Source organism: Ranitomeya imitator, chromosome 5 (genome assembly GCF_032444005.1).
Source record: "Ranitomeya imitator isolate aRanImi1 chromosome 5, aRanImi1.pri, whole genome shotgun sequence".
Classification (NCBI taxonomy): domain Eukaryota; kingdom Metazoa; phylum Chordata; class Amphibia; order Anura; family Dendrobatidae; genus Ranitomeya; species Ranitomeya imitator.
The window spans coordinates 405,281,711-405,298,492 of NC_091286.1; the positions used below are offsets into that span (position 1 = coordinate 405,281,711).

At 43.3% G+C, this 16,782-nt stretch overlaps 1 protein-coding gene across 1 annotated transcript in view; it reads right to left on the bottom strand.

Moving 5' to 3' along the window:
• Window positions 1-5,953: 5,953 nt before the first annotated feature.
• LOC138637777 (5-hydroxytryptamine receptor 3A-like) overlaps window positions 5,954-16,782 on the bottom strand; it is an 82,366-nt gene continuing 71,537 nt past the window's right edge. Inside the window, exons 7-9 of the mRNA XM_069726697.1 lie at window positions 10,293-10,503; window positions 9,623-9,904; window positions 5,954-6,222 (exon numbers count right to left, since the gene is read on the bottom strand). Coding sequence (XP_069582798.1) covers window positions 5,954-6,222; window positions 9,623-9,904; window positions 10,293-10,503 — 762 coding nt within the window. The remainder of the gene's footprint in view (window positions 6,223-9,622; window positions 9,905-10,292; window positions 10,504-16,782) is intronic.

Sequence of the window (16,782 nt, forward strand, 5' to 3'; positions counted from 1 at the left end):
AGTTGAAGCGTCGTTTTTGTTCTGCCCCTGTGTTGTGTCAGCCAGATGTTTCTCTTCTATTCCAGGTCGAGGTTGATGCTTCTGAGATTGGAGCAGGGGCGGTTTTGTCACAGAGAGGTTCTGATTGCTCAGTGATGAAACCATGTGCTTTCTTTTCCAGGAAGTTTTCGCCCGCTGAGCGTAATTATGATGTGGGCAATCGAGAGTTGCTGGCCATGAAGTGGGCATTCAAGGAGTGGCGTCATTGGCTTGAAGGAGCTAAGCATCGCGTGGTGGTATTGACTGATCATAAGAACTTGACTTATCTCGAGTCTGCCAAGCGCTTGAATCCTAGACAGGCCCGTTGGTCGTTATTTTTTGCCCGCTTCGACTTTGTGATTTCGTACCTTCCGGGCTCTAAAAATGTGAAGGCAGATGCTCTGTCTAGGAGTTTTGTGCCCGACTCTCCGGGTTTATCTGAGCCAGCGGGTATCCTCAAGGAAGGAGTCATTGTGTCTGCCATCTCCCCTGATTTGCGGCGGGTGCTGCAAAAATTTCAGGCGAATAAACCTGATCGTTGTCCAGCAGAGAAACTGTTCGTCCCTGATAGGTGGACTAATAAACTTATCTCTGAACTTCATTGTTCGGTGTTGGCTGGTCATCCTGGAATCTTTGGTACCAGAGAGTTAGTGGCTAGATCCTTCTGGTGGCCATCTCTGTCACGGGATGTACGTACTTTTGTGCAGTCCTGTGGGATTTGTGCTAGGGCTAAGCCCTGCTGTTCTCGTGCCAGTGGGTTGCTTTTGCCCTTGCCGGTCCCAAAGAGGTCTTGGACACATATTTCGATGGATTTCATTTCTGACCTTCCCGTTTCTCAAAAGATGTCAGTCATTTGGGTGGTCTGTGATCGCTTTTCTAAAATGGTCCATCTGGTGCCCTTGGCTAAATTGCCTTCCTCCTCTGATTTGGTACCTTTGTTCTTTCAGCATGTGGTTCGGTTGCATGGCATTCCTGAGAATATTGTTTCTGACAGAGGTTCCCAGTTTGTTTCAAGGTTTTGGCGAGCCTTTTGTGGTAGGATGGGCATTGACCTATCCTTTTCCTCGGCTTTCCATCCTCAGACTAATGGCCAGACCGAACGAACCAATCAGACCTTGGAAACATATCTGAGATGTTTTGTTTCTGCAGACCAGGATGATTGGGTGTCCTTTTTGCCGTTGGCTGAGTTCGCCCTTAATAATCGGGCCAGCTCGGCTACCTTGGTTTCTCCATTTTTTTGCAATTCTGGGTTCCATCCTAGTTTCTCTTCAGGACAGGTTGAGTCTTCGGACTGTCCTGGTGTGGATTCTGTGGTGGATAGGTTGCAGCAGATCTGGACTCAGGTAGTGGACAATTTGATCTTGTCCCAGGAGAAAGCTCAACTTTTCGCTAATCGCAGACGCCGTGTGGGTCCCCGACTTCGTGTTGGGGATCTGGTTTGGTTATCTTCTCGTCATATTCCTATGAAGGTTTCCTCTCCTAAATTTAAACCTCGTTTTATTGGTCCGTATAGGATTTCTGAGGTTCTCAATCCTGTGTCTTTTCGTTTGACCCTCCCAGACTCCTTTTCCATACATAATGTATTCCATAGGTCGTTGTTGCGGAGATACGTGGCACCTATGGTTCCATCTGTTGAGCCTCCTGCCCCGGTTTTGGTGGAGGGGGAATTGGAGTATATTGTGGAGAAGATTTTGGATTCTCGTGTTTCTAGACGGAAACTCCAGTATCTGGTTAAATGGAAGGGTTATGCTCAGGAAGATAATTCCTGGGTTTTTGCCTCTGATGTTCATGCTTCCGATCTTGTTCGTGCCTTTCATGCGGCTCATCCTGGTCGGCCTGGGGGCTCTGGTGAGGGTTCGGTGACCCCTCCTCAAGGGGGGGGTACTGTTGTGAATTCTGTGGCTGAATTCACTCCTGTGGTCACAAGTGGTACTGCAGCTTCTGAGCTTCCTCCCTCAGGTGTTCTGGTGAGCTCGTTAACTGCTTCATTACTTAACTCCGCCTGATGCTGCTATCCTTGCTCCTTGTCAATGTTTCAGTGTTGGATCTGAGCTCCTGATTGTTCCTGTGACCTGCTGCTCTGTATAGCTATGTGCTTTTTGCTTTTTTGTTGCTTTTTTTCTGTCCAGCTTGTCTTTTGTTTTGCTGTAAGCTCTGAGACGCAAAGGGTGTACCGCCGTGCCGTTAGTTCGGCACGGTGGGTTTTTTTTGCCCCCTTTGCGTGGTTTTGCTTTAGGGTTTTTTGTAGACTGCAAAGTTCGCTTTACTGTCCTCGCTCTGTCCTAGAATATCGGGCCCCACTTTGCTGAATCTATTTCATCCCTACGTTTTGTCTTTTCATCTTACTCACAGTCATTATATGTGGGGGGCTGCCTTTTCCTTTGGGGAATTTCTCTGGGGCAAGTCAGGCCTATTTTTCTATCTTCAGGCTAGCTAGTTTCTTAGGCTGTGCCGAGTTGCCTAGGTAGTTGTTAGGCGCAATCCACAGCCGCTTTTAGTTGTGTTTAGGATAGGATCAGGTGTGCAGTCTACAGAGTTTCCACGTCTCAGAGCTCGTTCTTGTATTTTTGGGTATTTGTCAGATCACTGTGTGCGCTCTGATCGCTAAGCACACTGTGTTTCTGGATTGCCTTCATAACACCTGTCATTAGCAAACATAACACCAGTCCGTGTTCTCTTTCTGTACATTACTTTGTGATTCCGTGCTTACTGTCTGTTTCTAGCTCTGACCTTCGGCTTGGTACTCTTACTAATCTGTCTCCCCCGTTTGAACTGCACTGCTATCTCCGGCTACCTGACCTTTTTGCTACGTCCTGACCACTCTCAGCATCTCATCCTTTAGTACTTCATTGACCTCCTGGCTTGACTTCGGCACGTTCAGACTACTCTCCAGTGTCGCCGTTCACCGCCTCTACTCGGCGTCTGGTTCTGCCTCCGGCCCCTCCCCCGATGGTCAGATGTTTCAGGTCCTGCGCTCCAGCAGGTAAGCTCACCGCAGCGCTCCCCTCTCACCCCCCTGACCTTCTGTATCTCGTGCACAGACTCCTGCTGTACGTCTGCAGCAGGGTTCTTGATAACATCATGACATCTTGGTAGCCTCCTAATCAGAAGAGGCGCCCAGGATGCTGGCTGGTAGTGGAAAGTTTGCAGTGTTCTGACTCAACTGCCACAGAGTACCAATGTGACTGTTGTACCAGGGTCCTGCAAATCCTTTTGGTTAACTTTAGTCATTCCCATTAATTTGTGATGATTTATGGTAAGGATAGCACAGCTAACGTCTTCTGCTTCCGTTGTGACAATATAATTGAATAGTTTTAAAACTATTGCCAAACCATATAGCCTTAATCCTTTATGTAAGAAAATGCAATTATATTATCATCTCTACATTATATTATGCAGCATGCTAGGCAATTAATACTACAGCACCCTCCAAGGTTTATTGAACAGTTGGAATCTTCACCCTTGACATTTCCTCTTTCCCACTCAGTGTCCGCAGCATTTTGTCCATGTCTTGAACATGATGTACTCTAGGTTTTTACTACTGAAGTGAGATCTCCATGATTATGGTGTCATTCTGACCCGCAACCTGCAAATAAGGATCCATGACAGAAAGGTTCCATCGTGCATTGACTGGCACTGCTGCACTGCATCATCACCTGAGCCGTGGGTGTGTAGTGAAGGGTCTCTTCCTGCACTGTGTGGCCTGGTAAGGGAGGCTGAAAACGGTGACTCCTTGTAAAACTGGGTTAGCTTTAAGAATTACTACACATACTGACTTTCATTTTTGTCCTATTTTTTGTCCCATATATTTTGTCTTGGCCTGCCACTTCTGGCCTTAACAAGAACTGTACCTGTGTTCTTCCATTTCCTTACTATGTTCCTCACAGTGGAAATTGACAGGTTAAATCTCTGAGACAGCTTTTTGTATCCTTCCCCTGAACAACTATGTTGAATAATCTATGTTTTCAGATCATTAGACAGTTGTTTTGAGGAGCCCATGATGCCACTCTTCAGAGGAGACTCAAACAGGAGAACAACTTGCAAGTGGCCACTTTAAGTAGCTTTTCTCATGATTGCATACACCTGGCTATGAAGTTCAAAGCTCAATGAGGTTAGAAACCAAAAAAAGTTATTTAGTAAGTCAGTAAAAAGTAGGTAGGAGTATTTAAAACAAGAAAATGATAAGGGTGCCCATACTTATGCACCTGTCAAATTTTGTTTGAATGCAGATTGCACATTTTCTTTTAGTACAATAAACCTAATTTCAAGGCAGAAACATTACTGTGCCCAACAGTTATTAGATATATGAAACTGAAATAGCTGTTGCAAAAAAAACAATTTTTATAAAACATTAAGCTTAAGATTAACAGGGGTGCCCAAACTTTTTAATATAACTGTATCTATAAGAATGAACGATCAGTCCCGGAGGTGAAAGATGCTTATTCCTGTGATAAGATATAGTACAAAGTCTCTTATTTTCATGTGAACTGTTGATTTGTGAAATATAAGTGAAAATAACAGTTACTCTATTAGCTCTTCTAGTAAAGTTAGTATAATGTGATAATGAATCAATTGTCACTATGTGTCACGCTATGTCAAAGTCAGTGTGTAGCGTTGTCCCTGAGCTCACACCAGGTTAAGGTACAGCTGTGCTGCTTCTCATTAGTAGTCTCCACAGTATACATCACATGTGTTGTGCATGCATGCTAATGATATAATCAGATGTGTTTTCATGATAGGCTCAGCAGAAAAATATATTTGGCTATTCAATGTACCGTAAATAAAAGAAGATACATTCATATGTATCTTTGCTTTTTTTCATATGTTACACCTTCAAAATATAAAGTAGTATTTTATAAACTTTAAGAACAGAAATTTGTTTATGTTTTTATGTGAAAGATAATTCATACCTTAGAAAATCAAAGGTTTTTCACACTTCATAAGACCCTGACTCTGATATACTGTATCTAAGACCTCATTTAGATATCTGTATTGCACGTATGTATTGTTTCTTTTTTTTTCACGGATACAACACTTATCTATTATAATCTACAGTATGGTGCTGCTCACATAGCCATGTTTTTTAATGGACCGTCTGACTGTGCAAAACACAAGGAGACATGTCTGCTTTTTCCGGCAGCACGGATGACATGGGCCAATGTAAGTCTGTGCATCTGTGAAAAAAATGTGCAGAACATGGATGACATCCGTATGCCGTCCGTACTTAACATTGCTAAGTATAGGAGAAGCTTTTTCTTTATCCATTGGTGAAGAACACTGATGGTAAAAACGGACACACGGACTGTACACTGATGACGCTGGTCTCTTTTTTTTCACGGACATGTGAATGAGGCCCAACGCTACAAGGTCCCCAAAGTCACGGACAAGAGGCAAGCATATTTGGAACTCAATTTCAGCTCAATCATTTGGGTTTAAGTCATTAAGATTGAGATTAAGGGCTCACGCACAAGAATGTATACATCAGACGAGTGGTATCCAATGTTTTATCGGATAGCACTAGGACCAATGTTATACTATGGGGCAGTGCAGATCTGCGTTTTATTCTCATACCGATTTGGCATTAAAAAAATTGCAGCATGCTATCGTTTGCAGCGCAAATTGGATGTCACGCATCCATTCGGATTTCTGCAGTCATTCAATGGAGAAGATGGACAAATTTTGCTCTCCAAATTCTCTTCACCGGTGCTATTATTCTCTACTCGGAGAGCATCAGATCACAGTAAGCTGACATTTGAGCAAACTCAGCACAATGTTTGATCTGAGCATCATTAACATGATCGATCCGATTCTGTAACATGAGAGAATCTACGCCCGTGTGAGCGAGTCTAATAGATGAAAGCTGAATCATTTCTTTCACAATTAACTTGTTTTATTTTAGCTCAAGTAACCACAATGCAATGATACCATCACAAGTCTATATGTTGTACCAAACGCACCACACACTAATGATTATAATGGCATAGGATCCAATGAAAATCAAGTACAGACGATACAACAATGAGTCCAGGATGTAGCCAACTTGAACCCACTCTTCTTCTTGTGCCCGCAGCTGCTTCCTACTCTCCAGCATTTCCCGCACCATACGCAAGTTTTGACTGATAAGGGCGAGTTGTCTCTCTGCCCCTGGACACAAGGCCTCTGGGGGAAGAAGCTCCAGGACTGACGGTACAAACTCCTTTCGTTCTAAGAGAATATATATAACACATGATTTGTCATTAACGTATAGCTTTATCTATTTATTATACTACATGCATGGACTTAAAATGGGGATAAACAAAACTATAAATGTGTTCTAATATGAATTATGGATGTAATTGGTCTATCAAATATGTATTTTCTAAGTTACCCTTTTGTTTGCCGTGTGATCACTGGAGCTTTATGTGTTGAAGAAATGTAAATAAATGTTCTTTATAATAGTAGACGGAACTTTTATCAGGGCAGCACAGTGGCTCAGTGGTTAGCACTGCCGTGATGGGGTCCTGGGTTCAAATCCCACCAAGGACAATATCTGCAAAGATTGTATGTGCTCCTTGTGTTCGGGTGGGTTTCCTCTGGGTTCTCCAGTTTCCTCCCACATTCCAAAGACATACTGATAGGGAATTTAGATTGTGAGCCCCATTGGGGACAGCGATGATGATGTGTGCAAACTGTAAAGTGCTGCGGAATATGTTAGGGCTATATAAAAATAAAGATTATTTATACTAAGAAATAAATGAATAGAAGTGTTTTATTGTCTCATTAACAACTATGGTAATCCATGCAAGGCCAAAGATTAATTTGAAATAAAAAACCAGGATGAATAAGAAATTTTTTTGTTTAGCTATCAATTCAGGTGCAACAAAGCAATATATTTTTGTATTATTCAGTACTTCATTATCATATATTGCTTTGTTCTATCTCAAAAACTATGCTGCAGTGCTGTCTCACATTGCCAGTTCATGCACCTTTAGATGCTTAGTTGGGTAATCCACCCCCCCACCCTCCCGCCGAGTCTTGATGACAGTGTTTTCCGATCCTGGATAAACAGGGGTTACTTTAGAATTTGTCATTTTGGAGCAGGACACCTCTGGCCTTCAAAGTCCCTTCTGCCTGGTGATTCTTTGCCATCCACACTGGACATCTGGAGAATAGGTCAGCTGTTGCATTTTTCCCAGTCTCTCCCTCCTAGATCCTTCTATAATAATGATAAAACAACTTTTGAGACAGCTTGCTCGAGTGCAGGACTTCTGAGGCACACTTTGCCTTTCACCTATTTTCTGTTGATTGACCCTCCAGACCTTCCTGCCCCCAGGTTATAGATGTAGTAGGAGAGGGTTTTGGGCTTCTCCCTATCGAAAGGTCAATGGAGGCAAATTTTATAACTAACACATAAAGTGCCGATCTGTTCTCGTTTTCATGAGGCCACTTATACATTGTTATCTTGATGGAATAAAGTGCCAACTCGACTATACTCTATTTTTCCTACAGTAACTCTATGTCTTGGAGATGTGGTGATGAGGAAGGTGATCTACTACACATTTTATGGTCATGTAAGTTAATCACTCCTTTTTGGGACAAAGTACAATCAGTATTATGAAGGTTCACAGATCTCATGCTTAAACTGTCACCTGCTTTTTGTCATTCTCCATCACTGCAACATCCCACTAAAAATATATAGGCATTCTATACTGAGGCAAGTCATTGTGATGGTTCAGGTGTGTATCCCCCTTCTTTGGAAAAAAGATACTGCTCTGACAATTGCTCTTTGGTTCTCTAAAATAAATGAAATGATGTTGATGGAGGAACTGATTGCTACAGCTAATAATTCTTTTGACCATTTTTATAAAACTTGGTTTTAGTGGCTCGATTTTAGACCTTCTGTCAAATATTGGGCATATATTGAGAATCACTGAACATAGGACCCTTAGGGTATGTGCACACGTTGCGGATTTGGCTGCGGATCCGCAGTGGATTTGACGCTGCGAATTCGCAGCAGTTTTCCATGCATTGTACAGTACCATATAAACGCATGGAAAACAAATTCTGCAGTGCACATTCTGCGGAAAATACCGCACGGAAACACTGCTGTTCATTTTCCGCCGCATGTCAATTCTTTGTGCGGATTCCGCAGCGTTTCACACCTGTTCCATAATTGGAATCCGCAGGTGTAAAAACGCAGATGAAAACCGCACAAAAACCGCAGTAAATCCATGCTAAATCCTGTGGATTTTTCAGTATATGCGCGGAAAAATCCGCACACGAATCCGCAACGTGTGCACATACCCTAAGTCTAATTAACATTCCCCTCCCTGCCCTACTTCCCTTGTGTCTCCTCCACTTTTCTCTCCTTCTCTTTCCTCTATCTGCTTCTCTCTTGGCTTAGATATTACATTTGGTTCATGTTATGAAGAAACTTTACAGTATGTTTTATTGAATAATTGTTGATAAGAATTTAGCATGACTAATGATTTTGATGTCATGATGTTACGTCACATTCCTTACAATAATCTTTTTATTGTGCTATGTTACTTGCAGTTAATTACCAATGTGGCACACTCAATGCCTTAGGTCTTTGTTGTTTCTTATACAAGAAAGAAAGAAAAAAAATGAAGCTACTTAGTCCTCATTCAGATGTCAGTGATTTTTTCACATACACAAAAAATGGTCTGAGTACCATCAGAGTTTCATCAGTAATTTTCACGTAAAGGAAAACAAATACATTTCAAGGCATCTCCTCTCCATTGTTAGTTTAATCACAGAAAGCACAAATACTGCACACCGATGTCATCCGTGTGTTGTCCGTGAGTTACACTGACCCATAGACTTGAATGGGTGATTTTCATTTGTCACGCAACTGACACAACTCCATGATTTTTTGCACACACGCAGTCCATAAAAAACAGATATGTAAACATCCCATACACTTTTAAGGGTATATGTTCTAGCAATGAAAACCATAGATAGAACATGTACATGAAAAACGGACATCTGAATGGGGCCGTAAATTATCACACAGCCAAGACCCATCTCTACTTATAAACAATGAGTTGGGGAATTCTCAGGAAGGGAATTCCCTTACTAATTGTTTGTAAATAGAGAAGGGATCTTGGCTGAGCTGCAGTTGAAAGCAGCTTCTAAAGAAGCATGAATTGGCCATGTGAAACAGCACTACATCACAGTTTGTTAGAGAGAAAGATGCAAAATATGGTAATACAAATATCCATGATTTTGCAATGCTTGGAAGATATCTGAAAAATAAAAAAAATATTTAGCTACTCTTTAAGTCTCTGCCTCTTTTTAGCCATAAAGTGGATTTCTAACCAAAATGCAAAATGTTTGATATATAATCAGAAGTTCAGGCAGTAGCCACATTTTTTGGGTGCCATTATACTTTACTTTTCATCATTTCTGTGTTCAGGTGTGGCAGCCATTTTTGCAAAATTAACAAAAGGAATTGCTGGTTTATTGGTTGGCATGTTTGAATTAAAGCCCCCAAAACAGATTGTAAAATGTGCTTGTTATTGTCCATGATAACAAAATGATTGTAAAGCTATCATTCTGTCATATCATGTGAAGGTTATGTTTCTGGAAACATGGATATTACCTGTGATGCCAGCTTTGTCATGAGAGGGGCTTGGTGGTGGCAAGCTTGATGCATCTTCATTGGTTGGAGGCACAGTAACATTATTATTGGAGGATGTGCTATCATGATTGACATTTGGATCACTGTAACATATCAGCTGGGCTAGAAAACACAGGACAAATTTTCGGACCCAGAAAGGCACCGAGCCGTTCTGCAGAGTCCCTCTATGTAGCACATGGGTGATTATTACTGTCTCCAATAAACTGAGTACAAGTAACGCAAGGCAGACAGAGAAGTAAATACCTGTAGATGGTAAAATAAATATACCATACTCTAGATAACAAATATATATATACAAGTCAAGCAAAAGAATAAGTATTCAAGTATCAGTCAATTAGTTACAAAGCACAAAGAAACTTATGATTTAGATCAATATCCTTCCTCCTGATATATTTGCTTAGATCAATATGGTTCCTTAGAAAAAGAATGCACCATGTGTGCATACATAGGAGATATGAAAATGGGACTGTGAGTTTCACAGAGGACAGGGATATAAAGAGAAGTGTAGAAATTGTCTTTATGTAATAACAGGTAAAGAAAAGAAGAAATGTAATACTTGTGGTGTCAAACAATAATATGAAGTCCTACGAAGTGACTAGCAGTATATACAAAATTGTAAGAAGAGTCTTACCAATCAGAGGAGTCCCATTGGCTGTACTAGGGAGTAAGTCATTCATAATAAGTAGGAACACTGTGTATCCTAAGAGCAAGGTCATCTTGAAGGAGGCACGGTCAGTGCTGTGTGGTGGAAGGAAGAAGCTCAGTATGTCAATCAGCATAAGGAAGGCACTAGGGATAATAAGATTCACCACATAGAGGACAGGACGACGTCTAATCACCACCTGCAAGAAATAGAAGGGGGCAAAATTGGAGCTGTAAAGTTTTGTTGAAATTTACAGGACGTTTATTAATAAAAATATATATGTCATGCTGCTGCGGTGCAGTATAGCGCAACCTCCACCAGAAGGAGCTTGAGATAGAAGGGAGACTGCATACACAGAGAAGCACCACAGAGCAGCAGCACAGGTGCCACCAAGTGGCGAGAGAGTGGTCAGACAAGCCGAGTCAAAAAACAGAGGTAGAAGTACTAAAGGGATCAGAAGTACACGTGGTCAGGAACCAGCCAGGAGGTTCAGCAATGGTCAGGAGCGGATAAGACAAAGTCAGAAGGCAGAAGCAAGTCCGAATACAAGCCAAGTCAGAAACCAGAGAACAAACCGACAAACAAAGAGGGAAACGCTGGGAAAAGGGCAGACAGAGGGAATCAATAGACACGGGGCAATGTTGTGAATTCTGTGGCTGAATTCACTCCTGTGGTCACAAGTGGTACTGCAGCTTCTGAGCTTCCTCCCTCAGGTGTTCTGGTGAGCTCGTTAACTGCTTCATTATTTAACTCCGCCTGATGCTGCTATCCTTGCTCCTTGTCAATGTTTCAGTGTTGGATCTGAGCTTCTCCTGATTGTTCCTGTGACCTGCTGCTCTGTATAGCTAAGTGCCTTTTGCTTTTTTGTTGCTTTTTTTCTGTCCAGCTTGTCTTTTGTTTTGCTGGAAGCTCTGAGACGCAAAGGGTGTACCGCCGTGCCGTTAGTTCGGCACGGTGGGTTTTTTTTTGCCCCCTTTGCGTGGTTTTGCTTTAGGGTTTTTTGTAGACTGCAAAGTTCGCTTTACTGTCCTCGCTCTGTCCTAGAATATCGGGCCCCACTTTGCTGAATCTATTTCATCCCTACGTTTTGTCTTTTCATCTTACTCACAGTCATTATATGTGGGGGGCTGCCTTTTCCTTTGGGGAATTTCTCTGGGGCAAGTCAGGCCTATTTTTCTATCTTCAGGCTAGCTAGTTTCTTAGGCTGTGCCGAGTTGCCTAGGTAGTTGTTAGGCGCAATCCACAGCCGCTTTTAGTTGTGTTTAGGATAGGATCAGGTGTGCAGTCTACAGAGTTTCCACGTCTCAGAGCTCGTTCTTGTATTTTTGGGTATTTGTCAGATCACTGTGTGCGCTCTGATCGCTAAGCACACTGTGTTTCTGGATTGCCTTCATAACACCTGTCATTAGCATACATAACAGTACAAGGAGCCAGACTAATGATTCTCAATAGAGGGAAAGAAAAAGTTCTGACATCATTTTTTTTTTTTTTCTGCTCTGTGTTCACTCTTTTTTTTTCCCCTAGACATTTGGGTGATTCTGGACACAGGTGTGGACATGGATATTCAGGGTCTGTGCTCTTCAATGGATAATCTCGTTATAAATGTACAAAAAATTCAAGATACTATTGATCAGAAATCTATGTTAGAACCAAGAATTCCTATTCCTGATTTGTTTTTTGGAGATAGAACTAAGTTTCTAAGTTTCAAAAATAATTGTAAGCTATTTCTGGCCTTGAAACCTCATTCTTCTGGTAATCCTATTCAACAGGTTTTGATTATTATTTCTTTTTTGCGCGGCGACCCTCAAGACTGGGCATTTTCTCTTGCGCCAGGAGACCCTGCATTGAGTAGTGTCGATGCGTTTTTCCTGGCGCTCGGATTGCTGTACGATGAGCCTAATTCAGTGGATCAGGCTGAGAAAAATTTGCTGGCTTTGTGCCAGGGTCAGGATGATATAGAAGTATATTGTCAGAAATTTAGGAAATGGTCAGTACTCACTCAGTGGAATGAATCTGCGCTGGCAGCTTTGTTCAGAAAGGGTCTCTCTGAGGCTCTTAAGGATGTCATAGTGGGATTTCCTATGCCTGCTGGTTTGAATGAGTCTTTGTCTTTGGCCATTCAGATCGGTCGACGCTTGCGCGAGCGTAAATCTGTGCACCATTTGGCGGTACTGCCTGAGGTTAAACCTGAGCCTATGCAGTGCGATAGGACTATGACTAGAGTTGAACGGCAGGAATACAGACGTCTGAATGGTCTGTGTTTCTACTGTGGTGATTCCACTCATGCTATTTCTGATTGTCCTAAGCGCACTAAGCGGTCCGCTAGGTCTGCCGTCATTGGTACTGTACAGTCCAAATTCCTTCTGTCCATTACCTTGATATGCTCTTTGTCGTCGTTTTCTGTCATGGCGTTTGTGGATTCGGGCGCTGCCCTGAATCTGATGGATTTGGATTATGCTAAACGTTGTGGGTTTTTCTTGGAGCCTTTGCGGTGTCCTATTCCATTGAGAGGAATTGATGCTACACCTTTGGCCAAAAATAAACCTCAATACTGGACCCAGCTGACCATGTGCATGGCTCCTGCACATCAGGAAGTTATTCGCTTTCTGGTGTTGCATAATCTGCATGATGTGGTCGTGTTGGGGTTGCCATGGCTACAAACCCATAATCCAGTATTGGATTGGAATTCCATGTCGGTATCCAGCTGGGGTTGTCAGGGGGTACATGGTGATGTTCCATTTTTGTCGATTTCGTCATCCACCCCTTCTGAGGTCCCAGAGTTCTTGTCTGATTATCAGGATGTATTTGAAGAGCCCAAGTCCGATGCTCTACCTCCGCATAGGGATTGTGATTGTGCTATCAATTTGATTCCTGGTAGTAAATTACCTAAAGGTCGATTATTTAATTTATCCGTGCCCGAACACGCCGCTATGCGCAGTTATGTGAAGGAATCCCTGGAGAAGGGACATATTCGCCCATCGTCATCACCACTGGGAGCAGGGTTCTTCTTTGTAGCCAAGAAGGATGGTTCGCTGAGACCGTGTATTGATTACCGCCTTCTTAATAAGATCACTGTTAAATTTCAGTATCCCTTGCCATTGTTATCTGACTTGTTTGCTCGGATTAAGGGGGCTAGTTGGTTCACTAAGATAGATCTTCGTGGTGCGTATAATCTGGTGAGAATCAGGCAAGGAGATGAATGGAAAACTGCATTCAATACGCCCGAGGGTCATTTTGAGTATCTAGTGATGCCGTTCGGACTTGCCAATGCTCCATCTGTGTTTCAGTCTTTTATGCATGACATCTTCCGTGAGTATCTGGATAAATTCCTGATTGTTTACTTGGATGACATTTTGATCTTCTCAGATGATTGGGAGTCTCATGTGAAGCAGGTCAGAATGGTTTTTCAGGTTCTGCGTGCTAACTCTTTGTTTGTGAAGGGATCAAAGTGTCTCTTCGGTGTGCAGAAAGTTTCATTTTTAGGGTTCATCTTTACCCCTTCTACTATCGAGATGGATCCAGTTAAGGTCCAAGCCATCCAGGATTGGATTCAGCCGACATCTCTGAAAAGTCTGCAAAAGTTCCTGGGCTTTGCTAATTTTTATCGTCGCTTCATCTGTAATTTTTCTAGCATTGCCAAACCATTGACCGATTTGACCAAGAAGGGTGCTGATTTGGTTAATTGGTCTTCTGCTGCTGTGGAAGCTTTTCAGGAGTTGAAGCGTCGTTTTTGTTCTGCCCCTGTGTTGTGTCAGCCAGATGTTTCTCTTCCGTTCCAGGTCGAGGTTGATGCTTCTGAGATTGGAGCAGGGGCGGTTTTGTCACAGAGAGGTTCTGATTGCTCAGTGATGAAACCATGTGCTTTCTTTTCCAGGAAGTTTTCGCCCGCTGAGCGTAATTATGATGTGGGCAAATCGAGAGTTGCTGGCCATGAAGTGGGCATTCGAGGAGTGGCGTCATTGGCTTGAAGGAGCTAAGCATCGCGTGGTGGTATTGACTGATCATAAGAACTTGACTTATCTCGAGTCTGCCAAGCGCTTGAATCCTAGACAGGCCCGTTGGTCGTTATTTTTTGCCCGCTTCGACTTTGTGATTTCGTACCTTCCGGGCTCTAAAAATGTGAAGGCGGATGCTCTGTCTAGGAGTTTTGTGCCCGACTCTCCGGGTTTATCTGAGCCAGCGGGTATCCTCAAGGAAGGAGTCATTGTGTCTGCCATCTCCCCTGATTTGCGGCGGGTGCTGCAAAAATTTCAGGCGAATAAACCTGATCGTTGTCCAGCAGAGAAACTGTTCGTCCCTGATAGGTGGACTAATAAACTTATCTCTGAACTTCATTGTTCGGTGTTGGCTGGTCATCCTGGAATCTTTGGTACCAGAGAGTTAGTGGCTAGATCCTTCTGGTGGCCATCTCTGTCACGGGATGTACGTACTTTTGTGCAGTCCTGTGGGATTTGTGCTAGGGCTAAGCCCTGCTGTTCTCGTGCCAGTGGGTTGCTTTTGCCCTTGCCGGTCCCAAAGAGGCCTTGGACACATATTTCGATGGATTTCATTTCTGACCTTCCCGTTTCTCAAAAGATGTCAGTCATTTGGGTGGTCTGTGATCGCTTTTCTAAAATGGTCCATCTGGTGCCCTTGGCTAAATTGCCTTCCTCCTCTGATTTGGTACCTTTGTTCTTTCAGCATGTGGTTCGGTTGCATGGCATTCCTGAGAATATTGTTTCTGACAGAGGTTCCCAGTTTGTTTCAAGGTTTTGGCGAGCCTTTTGTGGTAGGATGGGCATTGACCTATCCTTTTCCTCGGCTTTCCATCCTCAGACTAATGGCCAGACCGAACGAACCAATCAGACCTTGGAAACATATCTGAGATGTTTTGTTTCTGCAGACCAGGATGATTGGGTGTCCTTTTTGCCGTTGGCTGAGTTCGCCCTTAATAATCGGGCCAGCTCGGCTACCTTGGTTTCTCCATTTTTTTGCAATTCTGGGTTCCATCCTCGTTTCTCTTCAGGACAGGTTGAGTCTTCGGACTGTCCTGGTGTGGATTCTGTGGTGGATAGGTTGCAGCAGATCTGGACTCAGGTAGTGGACAATTTGATCTTGTCCCAGGAGAAAGCTCAACTTTTCGCTAATCGCAGACGCCGTGTGGGTCCCCGACTTCGTGTTGCGGATCTGGTTTGGTTATCTTCTCGTCATATTCCTATGAAGGTTTCCTCTCCTAAATTTAAACCTCGTTTTATTGGTCCGTATAGGATTTCTGAGGTTCTCAATCCTGTGTCTTTTCGTTTGACCCTCCCAGACTCCTTTTCCATACATAATGTATTCCATAGGTCGTTGTTGCGGAGATACGTGGCACCTATGGTTCCATCTGTTGAGCCTCCTGCCCCGGTTTTGATGGAGGGGGAATTGGAGTATATTGTGGAGAAGATTTTGGATTCTCGTGTTTCTAGACGGAAACTCCAGTATCTGGTTAAATGGAAGGGTTATGCTCAGGAAGATAATTCCTGGGTTTTTGCCTCTGATGTTCATGCTTCCGATCTTGTTCGTGCCTTTCATGCGGCTCATCCTGGTCGGCCTGGGGGCTCTGGTGAGGGTTCGGTGACCCCTCCTCAAGGGGGGGGTACTGTTGTGAATTCTGTGGCTGAATTCACTCCTGTGGTCACAAGTGGTACTGCAGCTTCTGAGCTTCCTCCCTCAGGTGTTCTGGTGAGCTCGTTAACTGCTTCATTACTTAACTCCGCCTGATGCTGCTATCCTTGCTCCTTGTCAATGTTTCAGTGTTGGATCTGAGCTTCTCCTGATTGTTCCTGTGACCTGCTGCTCTGTATAGCTAAGTGCCTTTTGCTTTTTTGTTGCTTTTTTTCTGTCCAGCTTGTCTTTTGTTTTGCTGGAAGCTCTGAGACGCAAAGGGTGTACCGCCGTGCCGTTAGTTCGGCACGGTGGGTTTTTTTTTGCCCCCTTTGCGTGGTTTTGCTTTAGGGTTTTTTGTAGACTGCAAAGTTCGCTTTACTGTCCTCGCTCTGTCCTAGATTATCGGACCCCACTTTGCTGAATCTATTTCATCCCTACGTTTTGTCCTTTCATCTTACTCACAGTCATTATATGTGGGGGGCTGCCTTTTCCTTTGGGGAACTTCTCTGGGGCAAGTCAGGCCTATTTTTCTATCTTCAGGCTAGCTAGTTTCTTAGGCTGTGCCGAGTTGCCTAGGTAGTTGTTAGGCGCAATCCACAGCCGCTTTTAGTTGTGTTTAGGATAGGATCAGGTGTGCAGTCTACAGAGTTTCCACGTCTCAGAGCTCGTTCTTGTATTTTTGGGTATTTGTCAGATCACTGTGTGCGCTCTGATCGCTAAGCACACTGTGTTTCTGGATTGCCTTCATAACACCTGTCATTAGCATACATAACAGGGCAAGTCAGGGATCACAGGACAAATCAAGGGCTACCAGATTCAGGTTCACACAATGAAGGCAGAACTATAGCTGACA